This window comes from Canis lupus, chromosome 21 (assembly GCF_003254725.2).
Source record: "Canis lupus dingo isolate Sandy chromosome 21, ASM325472v2, whole genome shotgun sequence".
Lineage (NCBI taxonomy): Eukaryota > Metazoa > Chordata > Mammalia > Carnivora > Canidae > Canis > Canis lupus.
In genome coordinates, this window is record NC_064263.1 from 13,155,403 (window position 1) to 13,169,587 (window position 14,185).

The 14,185-nt window shown below is 42.4% G+C and overlaps 1 protein-coding gene across 3 annotated transcripts in view; it reads left to right on the forward strand.

Annotated features, from left to right (window-relative positions):
- Positions 1-14,185, forward strand: part of ME3 (malic enzyme 3) — a 186,572-nt gene that overhangs the window by 67,594 nt on the left and 104,793 nt on the right. Inside the window, exon 1 of one of the 3 annotated variants that reach the window (XM_035704042.1) lies at positions 9,246-9,390. The exons of the other annotated variants lie outside the window; for them this stretch is intronic. Within the exon in view, the coding sequence (XP_035559935.1) occupies positions 9,274-9,390 (117 nt within the window). The 5' untranslated portion in view covers positions 9,246-9,273. Of the gene's footprint in view, positions 1-9,245; positions 9,391-14,185 lie in introns of those variants that run through there. 3 annotated transcript variants of the gene reach the window in all.

The window sequence follows — 14,185 nt, forward strand, 5'->3', positions numbered from 1 at the left end:
GCAGTATTTTTCCTTCTCGTCATTGCTGCTCATTTAAAAATATATATCTTTACTAATAAGTCAGCATCCACCCAGCCCCCTTCTTTAAGAAATTGTCCTAAATGAATCTCTATTGAGGTAACTCCCAAAGACAAGACACTCCCCTTTACTCTTGAATCTATGTGTTGTGGATTAGAATTTGTGCAAAACATTTATCTCTGGTGTAGTTTCTCATAATCTCAGAGGTACAAGTGAAAAGCCCTGGCTCTGCTATAATCAACATTTACAGGTGGAGGCCTAGGGCTTGAAATTTTAAACCAGCAAGCCAGGTACTCCTGATGTACAGTGAACTTTGAGATTCAGAGCACTTAATTATAAGTTTAAGTCAATGACCTTTCATCCTTCAGTGCACTTTAGTGATTGGCAGAGAGGCATAGAAGGCTGCTCATAGCAGAGAACCCAACATGTGCATATATAGAGGCCTTTGCTTGGAATGATAAGAGAGTTTGCTGTATTGAAAGCCACCACGTGGAGGTTGGTGGAGATGAAGCCAGAAACGATGCATAATTCATGAAAAACCTTACAGACTTTGATAAAGATGTTTTGGTTAGGAACTGAAATTGTCTGATTTGGTTTTTGGAAAACATCTGGTAGAAGTTCTAAAAGGTGCATTCCAGAAGCAGGACAATGAGAGCTTGAGTGAGAGTAGCTGACACCAGTGTTCAGCTGTTGAAGAGCCATTAATTTATTAGAGACCAGGGATGACACTGAAGAGAACAGGAGTATGAGAATGAGCAAGCTGGGCAAGAGAAGAAGAATGAGAACTATTCAAGAGATAAAACTATCTGGACACTTGGCCTAATTAACTCTTCATGCATTAATTCTGCTACATTCATTGTATGTAGCAATGACTACATACATGGGTTGAGTTGTGAGGAGCACAGGATGCCTCTGAAGTTTCTTCTAGGCTCATGGGTGGTTCCCTTGTTGAGGAGAGAATGCAGGATGGAGGTCTGGCAAGGAAGATGAGTTTGGTTTGGGGCATGTGGTGTTTGACAGGTTTATGAGACATGTAGGTGGGGATTCCCACAGAGCAGATGGATGAATGCATCTGGAATTTAAATGATTCTGGGGATGGGATGCAGAGCATTGCCCTTGCTTGCCATCCACTGATTGCCCAAAGTGCTGTATTTACAATAGCTGGCATTTAGTTAGTGAGTCCTTACTAGGTGTCAGACACGTTGCTGCACATGACACATGTCATGGAATAGGTAGTGTTACCATCCTTGCTTCACAGAGAAGGAGCCTGAGACTTGAAAAGTCAGGTAAAGTACCTAGGCCATGCACCTCGTAAGGGTCAGAGCCGAGATTCAGATTGGCAGTTTGAGTCCCTCACTGGTAAGCACCCTCCTGTGCCACAGTGTTTCTCAGATGTTTAAGCCACACCTGCACCTAAAAGTACACTTTCCATCACAAGTGTACCCACAAATGTGCTTTGCACATGGGTGCACACTCACACAGGCAGCTAAGTGAATAGTGAGCAAAATAGTACCTACCCTTCCTAAACGTGATGCAGCCTGATATTTTCAACTCAAGTCTTTGTCATCTTTTTTTTTTTTTTTTGGCATGGAGCCCAATGCAGGGGTTGAACTCATGACCCTGAAATCATGATGTAAGCTGAGATAAAGAGCCAGACAACCAACTGAGCCACCCAGGTGCCCCATCATCTTTTAAAATGGTGGTTTCTCCCTACTAAATTGATTTCACAGCCAGAGTTTGATTGTGTTTGACAAACCTTGCTCTATTTTGCTCTCCTGGGGAGCATATTTAATTTCTGTTCCCAGTCCTTGTCATTTCCCCAACCTTTGTGGGGAGAACACTAGGTGTTGCTCATGTGTCCCCCATTTCTCTCTCTTGAGAAGGTATTAAAGGTAAAAGGCAGGAGTGTAGTGGAATGAGGCAGCCAGGAAACACTCACTTCAGTAGATGGATCAAACCTTGTCTTTGATGTGGCTGACAAAGGTTATTGCAGAATGCAGTGTAAAGCTGTGTGAGAAGAGAGATCGCTAATATGAACCTCAGGGGCCCATAGGCCTGAGTTTCTTTCTTTTTTTTTTTTAATTTTTATTTATTTATGATAGTCACACACAGAGAGAGAGAGAGAGAGAGAGAGGCAGAGACATAGGTAGTGGGAGAAGCAGGCTCCATGCACCGGGAGCCCGACGTGGGATTCGATCCCGGGTCTCCAGGATCGCGACCTGGGCCAAAGGCAGGCGCTAAACCGCTGCACCACCCAGGGATCCCAGGCCTGAGTTTCTAGTCCAGCTCTACAGCTTATCAACTGTATCATGTTGGGTGGATGTGTTACTTCATAGGGTATTGTGGAAGCAGAAACTTGAAATAGTGAGTTGGCTTGTTCCACACCTACCATGAACCTGTCCCTTGGTAGGCACTGAGGAATTCATATTAATAGCTTTATTAATTTACATTTTAATGTATAGACTAACTTACAGACTGAACACTCATCTGTGAAAGCGGACAAAAATTTCCAGACTATTCAGTAATGACCCAGTCAATAAACCAATCATGTAATTAGTCAGCAAGCTATTAGTAGGTCATTCAAAGTAGACTTTAAATACTGGTTTTACTTAGCATAGGATGTAGATCTTAGAAGAGGCCGGTAGCTTGATGGCACTAAATATGGCCTTGGGCACAGAGTTGTTTATTTTGAGACATCTGGAGGAGAGGTCGCCCTGCGGGTCCTTCAGAGTAGATTGTGTCACTCTAGAACAGCCATGACCCATCTACAGGACTTCCAGTGCCCTCTCCAGAAACATCAGTGGGAAAGAGCTATTTGATTAATACGTGTAATCCCCTGAACATACAGATCCCGGAGCTAATAATGTTTATGAAATGAGAACTTTTTAAGAAGACTTTCAGGTTCATTAAGTGCAAAAATTAGATTCTGTTTCACAGGGGAATAAAGCATCAATTCAATGTTGATTATAGAAATGAAGCTCCAGTAGAAAAGAAAAACTCACATGGCTTGAGGTTCTACATTTCCTTTCCCTTTCTTTTAATATAAATCTAATTTTAAAATGGAAATACAGTTCAGATAGCATTCCTGGTACTTGAACTTTTAACTTATAGTCTAGTCCCTTTTGAGTTTCTCTCGTTAATTTTAGATTTGCGTCAGGTCCTCATTAGCAGTTAAAATGTATCAGGTGCTTACTCTTAATGTAAGGACAAAGGAAGATGAATACAGTGGATTGAGGATAGAGGTTAGAGAGGGAAGAATGAACAGGAGGAGAAATTCTAAGGACACTTGAGGCTGCTGTGCCTCTCAGGAACATGACGTTCATGCAGCTTTGTGTCCTTTGCCACACTCAGCATCTAGTAAGGACCCTATCACAGCTCTGTTGACTGAGTGCCTCCATTATCTGGGCATGCCATTCAGGGGGGTTCAGGTAGTTCTCACGGCAATTTGTGAAACTTGTATTACTAATCTTCATTCCATAAATGAGGAAACTAAAGATTAGAGAGGTTAAGAAAGCTGTCCAGGATCACACAGCTGGTGGGGGCAGAGCCACAGTTTGAATCCAGGGCCAGTGACTTCAAAGCCAGATCACCCTCCTCTTTGTGGCCTCTCATGGGCAAATCTGTGCCTGAAGTCCAATGAAAATACCACTAGTGCTATTTTGCTGAGCATCCTAGCCTGCCAGGCACTCAACTAGTCTGCATAATTACAGATTAATTCCAAAATACAAAGGGTTTGTATTCATTCACTGGTTTGAATGAAAAGATCACTAGACTGAAATTCCATGGAAGCAGAGGCCATATGTATTTGGCCTCTCACTTTATATCGGGTGCCTCATATGTGGCTAGTCTTCAAAGCATACTTGTCAAATGAAAGGTTATTTAAAAAAATTAATGAGGACACCTGGGTGGCTCAGTGGTTGAGCGTCTGCCTTTGGCTCAGGTCATGATCCCAGGGTCCTAGGATCAAGTCCCACATCAGGCTCCCCACAGGGAGCCTGCTTCTCCTTCTGCCTATGTCTCTGCCTCTCTCTCTGTGTCACTCATGAATAAATAAACAAAATCTTTTTAAAAAAATTAATGAACCCACCATTTGAAATGGAATTCCGAGTTCAAGTTCCATTTCTGCAATTTGCTAGGGTCTTGATTTTAGGCTAATCATTTCATTCTCTTAGCCTTGGTGTTACCATCTACAGAATGGGCATAACCCTTTCATAGCCTGCCTTACAGGGCAATGTGGTTCCCAAACTGTACTGTACCTTGGAGCAATCCATGGACCTTTAAAAACTCTTCATCCGGATGTCCATCTGCAGAATTCTGACTTGATGGTGGGGGGTGGGGGGATGTGATCTGGACATTTAAAAGCTCTCTAGGTGGTTCTAATGGGTAGCAAAGTTTGGAACTACTGTCATGGGGATGTTCTTTTCCTTTCAGGGGATTGTCAAACATAGCAAAGGCAATAAAACTGTGCTATAAAATCTAAAGAGGCAGTTAAATAGAAATAGTTGTTATAAACTGTTACAGTGCAGAATGACTCTGCGCCTAGAACTTCTGCTTCCTGATGTCATGACAGAGAACGAGGTTGGTCATTCTGATGAAACTGAGTGCCACATCAGTCATCTGTCCCCAGGACAAAATAACCTCCATCCTGGTTCACCTGACCAACTGGCGGAGTTGAAGCAGTGGAGGAGGATTTGGTTGGCCTCAGAGCTGGAACAGGTTAACAGTGACCTCCTGGACAATGGCCCTGTCAGATGAACTTGTCCTTGGGCAGTCTCACGTGCAGTTTGGGCACCCCTGCCCACTCACCCGCTTGCACCGGGCATACATGGACAAAGCTTATTCAGAGACTCTCCCAAATGTGTCTGTTTGATTCTTTATGGTCATAGTTCACTTTTTGACCCAGTCCTCCCAAGCTTGGCCTGTGTCACTGGAGGAAGGAAACGGTCCTCCCTTGTCCTCAGCAGCTCCCGTCTGTCACCTTCCTCTACTGCTACCCTTTGGAGGGTCAGCTGAGTAAGAGGTCCATCAGGGTGCCAAGAACAATATTATTTAAATTTTAAATAATAGTCTCTTGGGAAGAAAGGGTCATGAGGCATTCAAACTGCCAGAGGGAATTTTGCCAAGAGAATGATTCATAAGCTTTTCAACTATCTACCTCTCTCCCCTTGTTTGGTTGGGACAAAAATCCTAAAGTCACCAAGTATTTCAGGAGCCGATTCTTCCATTTCTCTTGCATGTTGGTCCTGATCCAACAATTGTGATAAACTAATATTCCAATGGCAAAATAATTGAAATAGCCATTATTGTCACATGCTTTTGAGAGTGCACGTTAGCCACCTGCCCTCAGCGTGTCATTGACCCTGCTGAGCCACAATTTCCTCTTCTATAAATGGAGATAATTACACCTGCCCTGTCTAGGACCAGATAGCCTGAACCCTTGGAGACCATTTCAGAAATAATAAAGCAATAAAAATATGCAAGTCGTGCTAGGCAAAGGGGACACACAGATCATATAGTCATAATCCCTGTCCACAAGGAACTTACTGTCTTGAAGGAAAAAGAGATGAGAAAGTAAATAAATGCCATCAAGGACATTGCTAAATTGCTTATAATCTTGAATACAAAGGGGTTTGAAACTGCAATAGTCATAGTTTTTTGGGTTTTTTTTGTTTGTTTGTTTTTTGGCCTTTCTGCCACTTTTTTTTAATTTAGGAGCTCTAAACATCCACGTTCTCATTTGGCTCACATAACCACCTGGTGAAGGCAGCAGACTCAGAGAGGTGAAGTAACCTCCCCAGGATCACACAGCCCGAAAGTAGAGGAACTGAGTATAAATCCTTTGCCTGTAGCTCCCTTCCCATTCACCCATACTGATAGTGTGAGTGCAGCACTTCCACGTTCTGGTCCTTTCTTTACCCATGGGAGGAAAATGGAAAATTGTATTTCCCACCAGAACAAGAACTCCTCTCTACATCATAGTTGGAAAGGCCACAGGCAGCCTCTGTGCATTTGCAGCTCACAACACCAAAGCCTACTCTTTGAGCCCAAAACTGAGTTAGGGTTAGTTCTGGGCATGAATGAGCAGTATATCCTATACTTTCAGGAATTTACAGTATGTTCCTAGATCTGTAATTTTGCACCTAATCACAGAAGTATGTTTAGGAGGAAGGCCATTCTCAGGTCTATGTCTGCTAAGACTTCCCAATCATGCAGTTCTCAGACCCCCAAATATCCATCTCAGGAGTGTGCTCAGGGCCCCTCATAAACCTAGAGGGTTCAGCGAGAGAGCAGCAGTCTCAGTAACCCCACATCCTACCTCCGGGAGTCCATGTCACCCTAACTCATAAAAACCCCAAATGGATAGAGCCATGAAGTACTATGCAGGAGGAGGAAATGCCATCTGGTCCTCTAGCAGCTCACCAGCTTTCACTGTACAGTTTGGGAGCTGGTGGCACACAGCCCTGCCCACCTGTAGCTCCTCTCTGCTGCCGCAGCTGCTGGATAAAAAAGTGGGTTATGGCAGAAGCAGTCTGCTCCAAGCATGATGTAATGATGGTGGAACAGAGCACCTTTACTGTTACACATGTGTCTGCTATCCTCCCTTCCATAATCCTGGTTAGAGGAAGCAAGGCTGTGCGTGTGTCACAGGCCAAGTACGTGCTGTCAGAGGTACAAGCACACCTGTTTGCAGATGGGCTGACAGGCCCAGAGCTGATACAGAGGATGACTTGGCAGTAGCTGAACTCTTAAGGTAACTGACTCTACTTGAAGAAGCAGAATAATTTTATCCCTACTCAAATAAAAGCCAACTCGATCCACACCCAGTTTAATCTGTTAACTCTCAGGAGCAGTTGCTTGGCTCAGAGGAGAAAAGATTGTGATGTCTGGAAACAGATGGATCTGGGTTCTGTTCCCAGTTCTTCCATCAACTTGCTATGTGACTTTGGGCAAATACTTAATACTTATCCCTCTAGCCTCAGTTTCTTGGTCCACACATGAGGATAATAATCATAAGACTGTTCACCCAGGGTTGCTGTGAGGATTAGAGATGCTAAGTATAAGGTGCCTCTCTCAGTGCCTGACCCAGCCCAGTGGGTGCTCAGTAAAGGAAATGGTTGCTGTTGTTATTAACGATGATATTATTGTGCTACAGCCCTGTGTGAGCTGCTTTGAAGTGCCTGCTTCTAACCAACCCAAGTTTATGACCGAGTAGCTAATGCTTAAGAAATCAAACAAAAGATGCATTTCACGTACTAAGCTGTATGACACTGATACTGAGGGAAGGAGAGAGCTGTGTGAAATGGGGTGCCCAGGACAGCCTCGTGGAGAGGGGCCCCTGACTGTGGATTGGGAGACAGAGGAGGAAAGCCATCAGGGCATAGTGGGCAAGGTACTGATGTGAGTCAGCATGTGGCAGCCAGAAAGGGCATTGGCAGGGCATGGGCAGGAGCCTTGCAGAGCCATGGGCGGGCAGTTGCATTGGATGCAGTGACATCACTTCAGCCCCTACTCCCCCAGACTCCTTTGCCAGACTAGCTGCTGACCACAGCTAGGGTCTCAGGGCTTCCATCCAGCATCTGCCAGTGAGCTCTCCTGTGCCACCCTGCCTCATGAACAAAATAGTAATGGTTATAAGGAGAACACCTAACACTCATCTAGCATTTCCTGTGCTCCAGGGTCTACACTGAGCATTTCACAGGCATTGCTTCATTGAATCTCATAACACATGAAAGAGATCAGAGAAGTGCCTTGCCCAAGGCAGAGGCCCAGAATCTCTGTCATCTGTTAATCCACAGGACCCCTCTGATAGACTCACAAGGGCAGTGACCAGCACCTAATTCCTTTGGGACTCCCCAGTGTCTAGTGTGGTTGTCTTGGCACAAAGTAGGAACTCATAAATGCTTGTGGAATGAATGAGAAGAGATTGTCAAGTGTACAGCAAGGTTCTGGATCCAGAGCCACTAGGCAAATCACCAAGTGGACAGGGAGGCCTCCTCTCAGAAAAGCTAAATCCTGAGGAACCAGGCACTAAGCAGCTTGGATCTCTGAACGGCAGGAGGCTGGGTCTGGGGCACAGCCCGATAGGGCTTGCTGCCTCTCAGCCCTGCCATTTGATGGTGGAGTCTATTAAAAAATCTTCTCTCTGATGTCAGAAAGTTTTGTCCTGGGAAATTGGGTGATGCTGAGCCCATGGGAAGAGTTCAGTAGCTGTGCCAGAGATGATCATTCAGAGAAGATGATAAAGTAGGTAAAGTAGGGGTGACAGTTAAAAGATTCACATGGGTATACCCTAGGCGCTGACCAATCAAAAAAATACTGGGCCTTCAGTTCTAGAATAGGGTCTGGAGGCCACCCACTCTGCCAGACTTTAACCCCTTAGTCATTGGATCTTGGGGAGGTCCAGAGGTTCCCTGAGAGAAGCCAGAGCCTTGGGAGGTATACTTGGCTGAGGGAGTAGGTCAGAGCAGTGGCCCTGTAACAATTGAAACATTTCAAGAGTAACAACTGTAGGTCCCTATTGGTATGTGTGGAATACCACAAGGTTGACCTATGACTAAAAGAGTTGGCCACTTTCCAAAACCCACTTGTTCTATTTTGAGAGCTTTGTTAAAACTAGATAATAGAATGTATGACTCCTATTTAACCAGGCACACAGAAACTATAATTTCTCAGTGTGATAAGAATGAATAAGGGCTCCACTGTCAACTCCTCCGTGTCGTACAAGCACGTCTTCTGCCTTAGGGTTCCTGGTATACCTTATTAGAATTATGTGACTTCTTGACATACAGACGAAGAGTCTTGAATATCAATTGACAATGTTTGTTTCTTTTGTAGAGAAATACAAATTCTAATACTTCTCTTCTACATGCTAGTGAGTTGTCTTGTGCCAATCCTGTTTTGGAGGCTATGGTATAGCTAAAGTGCCTGCATTTCTGCTCTATGAACTTGTAAATTTGATGTTGCCTTAATATTAGCTTTAGGATGAAAAGAAGCTTCTAGAAGTATTTTTTTTTAATCCCTGAAATTACCAGTTGCTAAACAGCCACGACTTTTTCCTCAAATACAAAAGAAGTTGGTGGCAGTCAGCCAAGAGAAACACTTAGCCTTGTAGAGAGAAGCAGGCTGTTATTAAAAGCCACAGTGGTCATTAACAAAGATGATGTCATAATTCAGTGCCTGGGCCTCTCTGGCATCCCCAGGGCCAAGAGCAGACGATCACAGTCTTTACCAAGTCAGTGAACAGTTGCCTGCCTAATGGTGTTTGGTGAAAGTGCTCCGTCTCCAGGGCTGGTGGTTTCCTGCGAAATGATCAGGGACCTCAGTTGTACCAGCTTGCAGAGCTGGTGGCCAGCGCAGGGGATTTATGAACTGGTGACTTGGGGCTTTGATGAAGTAAAAGTTTGGGATTTTATGTGTGAAGAGTACTTAGAGAATTCTCTGTGAGTCATACTTTCAAACAGAGTGGAGCCTATCTTAGGATAGATCTTTCTTACAGTTCCAGCACTACTTCTGAGAGGAAGTACAACTCTTCAGGATTTTCATGAATTTGAGGTGTCATTATTGTTTTTTAAAAACACTAGAGGAGTCTAGTAATTATAGTTTCAGAGAATTCAATTTCAAAACATAAATAAATTTCAAAACAAAGAAAAAATTGGGACTAACTAAGGAGTCTAGCTTTTATTCACTTCTTTTCTTTATTTTTCTTTCTTTCCCCTCCTCCCTTCCCACCCCCACCCCAACTCACATTTTCTGAGGTCCTTGTCACCAAGGTCCTGACAGGGAAATACTGTAGTGGCAAGAATGCTGCCTGTGATCAACTCTTGGTTCTGTCACATGCCTCTAGTCAAAGAAATGATTACAAGAAAATGATCACACCAAATGGACTTACTGATTATAGAATGCATCCTGGTTAAGAGCAATAAAATATGGGGAATAGCTATACAACTTCCAGAGCATGACATAACCTCTCTTGCTTATTAGCTTTCTCATCTACAAAGTAGAGGTTGTAAAACTTCCTCACAGTGTGGTTATAAGGAGACAGTAAGATTGGATATTTGTTAGAGTCCCTTCTTTGGAGCTGATAATAGCAACAGCTCTAAGGTATAAATGATCAACATATGGTCTCCCTAATGTTGGTCAGGGTCATTACTGAACCCTTTCTAGAAGAGCTTGTAGTAATTATAGTAGATGAGGTCTTCTTCAGCTGGCAGAGCAATGCGGGCAGCTCTGGTGCTCCCTACCTTCTCAAGCTTACCCTCTCCAGGAGGTCTGGGGGAAGCTAGACTGCCCTCCACACAGTCTAGGTCTCAATCATCATCATGCACCCAGTGTTCTGCACTTTTAGGAGGGACTAGCATTGATTACCTGGGGCTCATTAGGAATAGAAGGCTTAACCAAAGTTGTCGCAGGTATCATCAGCCTTGGATACAAAGAAGGTCGTATTAACAATATTAATTATTAATTAAGAGCTATTCCAGTTCCCCATGGGGATTCTGGTCACTTCCTTGTAGATGTCCTACACGCATGACAGCCACTCAAGTGCTCATTACTGTTGTCACTGCTAGGACCCTTCATGAGAAAGCCAGAGGGCTGAGGAAGCCAGGAGCTTGTAGGTCCTGCTGCCTGAGTTCTACATAGAAAAGATCTCTTTTGGGAGATCTTTTGCCACCCATGGGTGGCACCTTATCATGTTGGGATAAAGGTAGAACGTCCCTGGTCCCCATGCCTCACAGTGTCCCTTAGAGAACAGTCCCTGAACTCCTGCCAGCAGTCTCTACAGGGCTTAATGGGGCCAGGGAGCAGATAGATCCCATACCGTCCCACTCATTCTCCATCTCCCTGCTAATGCTCAAACCAGAAAAGGCTTGTTTGTGAAAGACTTTGGTTAAGAGAATGAAAAGACAAGCCACATACTCAGAGAAATATTTACAAAATACATGTCAGATACTAGACTTATATCCAAAACAAGCAAAGAATTCTTTTAAGACAGCTTTATGGACTTATAATTCACCCATTTAAAGTGTACGACTCAGTGGTTTGGAGGTATAATACATTATTCATGTTTTAAAGTTGTGGGAAAGTATAACAGAATTTGCCTTCTTAACCATTTTTAAGTGTACAATTAAGTGGCATTAAGTGTAATCACAGTGTTGTGCAACCATCACTATCATCATCCCAATATGTTCATCATCCCAAACAGAAACTCTGTATCCATTAAGCAATAACTCACAGTGCCCCTCAGCCCTTAGAGATCGCTAATCTCCTTTCTAGGGGTACTTGGCTGGCTCCATTGGTGGTGCTTGCAACTCACAATCTCAGGGTTGTGAGTTCAAGCCCCACGTTGAGTAGAGCGATTACTTAAAAAAATATAAGAATAAAAATTTCTAATCTACTTTCTGTCTGTTTTAGGTATTTGCCTGTTTTAGGTATTTCATGTAAGTGGAATCATGTATTCGTCCTTTCATATCTGGTTTATTTCACTTAGCATGATGTTTTCAGGGTCCATCCACATAGTAGCATGTATCAGAACTTCATTCCTTTTTATGTTTGAATAAATCTTCACTGTACACATACGCATCTTGTTTACTTCTATGTTGGATTGATTCCACCTTGTAGCTATTGTGAATAATGCTGCATTGGATGTTGACGTACAATTGTCTGTTCAAGTCCTTGCTTTCAATTCCTTCAGAATTATACCCAGGTGTGGAATTGCTGGGGTCATATTGGTAATTCTAGGTTTGGTTTTTTGAGGGACTGCTAAACTGTTTTTCCATAGAGGCTGCAATGTGTACAATGTGTACAAAGTGTACAAAGGTTTTAATTTTTCCACTTCCTCACCAACACTTGTTATTTACTGTTGTTTTTATTCCAGTCATCCTAGTGGGTGTAAAATGGTATCTCATTGTAGTTTTGATTTGCATTTTCCTGATGATTAATGACGCTGACATTTTTTTTTTTCATGTGCTGTTGGCCATTTATAAATCTTCTTTGGAGAAATGTATATTCAAGTTATTTATTTGCCCATTTTTAAGTTGGGTTGCTTTCTGTTGATTGTTCTGTTGTAGAAATTATTTATAGATCATAGGTATTAGACGCCTTATGCTATTTCCAAATATTTCTCCCATTCTGTAGGTTGTCTGCTCACTTTCTTAATAGTGTCCTTTTTGCACAAAAATGTTTGAATGAAGTTGATTTACCTAATTTTTTCCCTTTGTTATTAGTGCTTATACATCTAAGAACTCATGGCTAACTCCAAAGTCATGAAGATTTACCTCTATGTTTTCTTCCAAGAGTTTTATTATTTTAGTGCTTATATTTTAGGTTATTGATCCATTTTAATGCTCGTATTGGGTGTGAGGAATCCAAGTTAATATTCTTTTGCATGTGGAAATGCAGTTGTCCCGGCACCATCTCTTTAAGAGATTGTTCTTTCCCCAATTGAATGGACTTGGTGTCCATTTCTGAACTCTTGATTGTATTTTGTCACTCTGTTTATCTGTCCTATGACAGTACCATACTGTTTTATTTTATTGTGAAAATACCATACTGTTTTGATTACTGTAGCTTGTGCTACATTTCAAAATCTTTTTTTAAAAAAGATTTTTAATCTTTGGTTGTTCAGGGCCCCTTGCTATTACATATGAATTTGAGGATTGGCTTTCCTATTTCTGCAGAAGAGGCCATTTGAATTTTGATAAGGATTGCATTAAGACTGTAGATCAAAGACTTCTTAAAACTCAACAATAAGAAAAACAAAAAATGGGCAAAAAATCTGAATAGATACCTCACTAAAAGATATACAGATGGAAAATAAGCATATGAAAAAATGTTCAACATCAACATGTCAAAAGGGAATTGCAAATTAAAACAACGATAATATGCCACTACATATCTATTCCAGTGACCAAAATTTTAAACTGACACTACCAAATGCTAGAGACAGTATGGAGCAGTAGAAACTCATTCGCTGCTGGTGGGAATGCAAAATAGTGCAACCATTTTAGAAAACAGTTTGGCAGTTTCTTTAAAAGGCTAAACATAGTCCTACCATATGATCTAGCAATTGCACTCCTACATATTTACTCAACTGATTTGAAAACTTATGTCCAAACAAAAACCTGTACATGAATATTTATAGCAACTTTATTTATATTCACCAAGAACTAGAAGCGATGAATAGATAATCAGAGAAACAAACTACAGTACAGCCAGACAGTGTAATGACATCCCATGATGAAAAGTTATAGGGACACGTGGGTGGCTCTGTCGGTTAAGCACTAACCTAAGCCTTTGGCTCAGGTCACTATCCAATCCCTGAGTTCTGGGCACCAGGCCTGGCTCCCTGCTCAGTGGGGAATCTGCTTCTCACTCTCCCTCTGCTCTTCCCATCACCCTGCTTATGTTCTCTCTCTCAAATAGATAAAATCTTTTTTAAAAAATGAGTTATAAAGCCACAGAAATGGATAGATGAACCTTATGTGCTTATGGCTAAGTGAAAGAAGCTAGTCTGAAAAGGCTACATACTCTGTGATTCTAATTGACATTCTGGAAAAGGCGAACCTGTACAGACAGTAAAAAAAAAAAAAAAAAAAAGTAGTTGCCAGAAGTCCAGGGGAGGAAGGAAGAATAGGTAAAGCACATGGGGTATTTAGAGCAGTGAGACTATTTTGTATGATACTGTAATTATGGATTTGTGATATTATGCATTTGTCGAAACTCTTAGAACTTAACAAAGAATGGGTCTTAAGGGATCCCTGGGTGGCGCAGCGGTTTGGCGCCTGCCTTTGGCCCAGGGCGTGATCCTGGAGACCCGGGATCGAATCCCACGTCGGGCTCCCGGTGCATGGAGCCTGCTTCTCCCTCTGCCTGTGTCTCTGCCTCTCTCTCTCTCTCTGTGACTATCATAAAAAAAAAAAAAAAAAAAAAAAGAATGGGTCTTAATGTATTCAGAGTTTTTCAAATCATCTAATAGGTTGCTGGATCCCAGGAAGGAATGAAGATTGTGGCACAAGACTATAACTGTGTATTATAAACATATGATTCAATCTCAGTGAAGGAGGTGGAAGGAAAAGTGTTGACCTAAGTAACTCTAGAAATAAGTGGAGTTTGTAAAACTGAAGGCAAAAGGAATAGCTCATAAGCACTATACTCTGTGTATTGTTGTTTC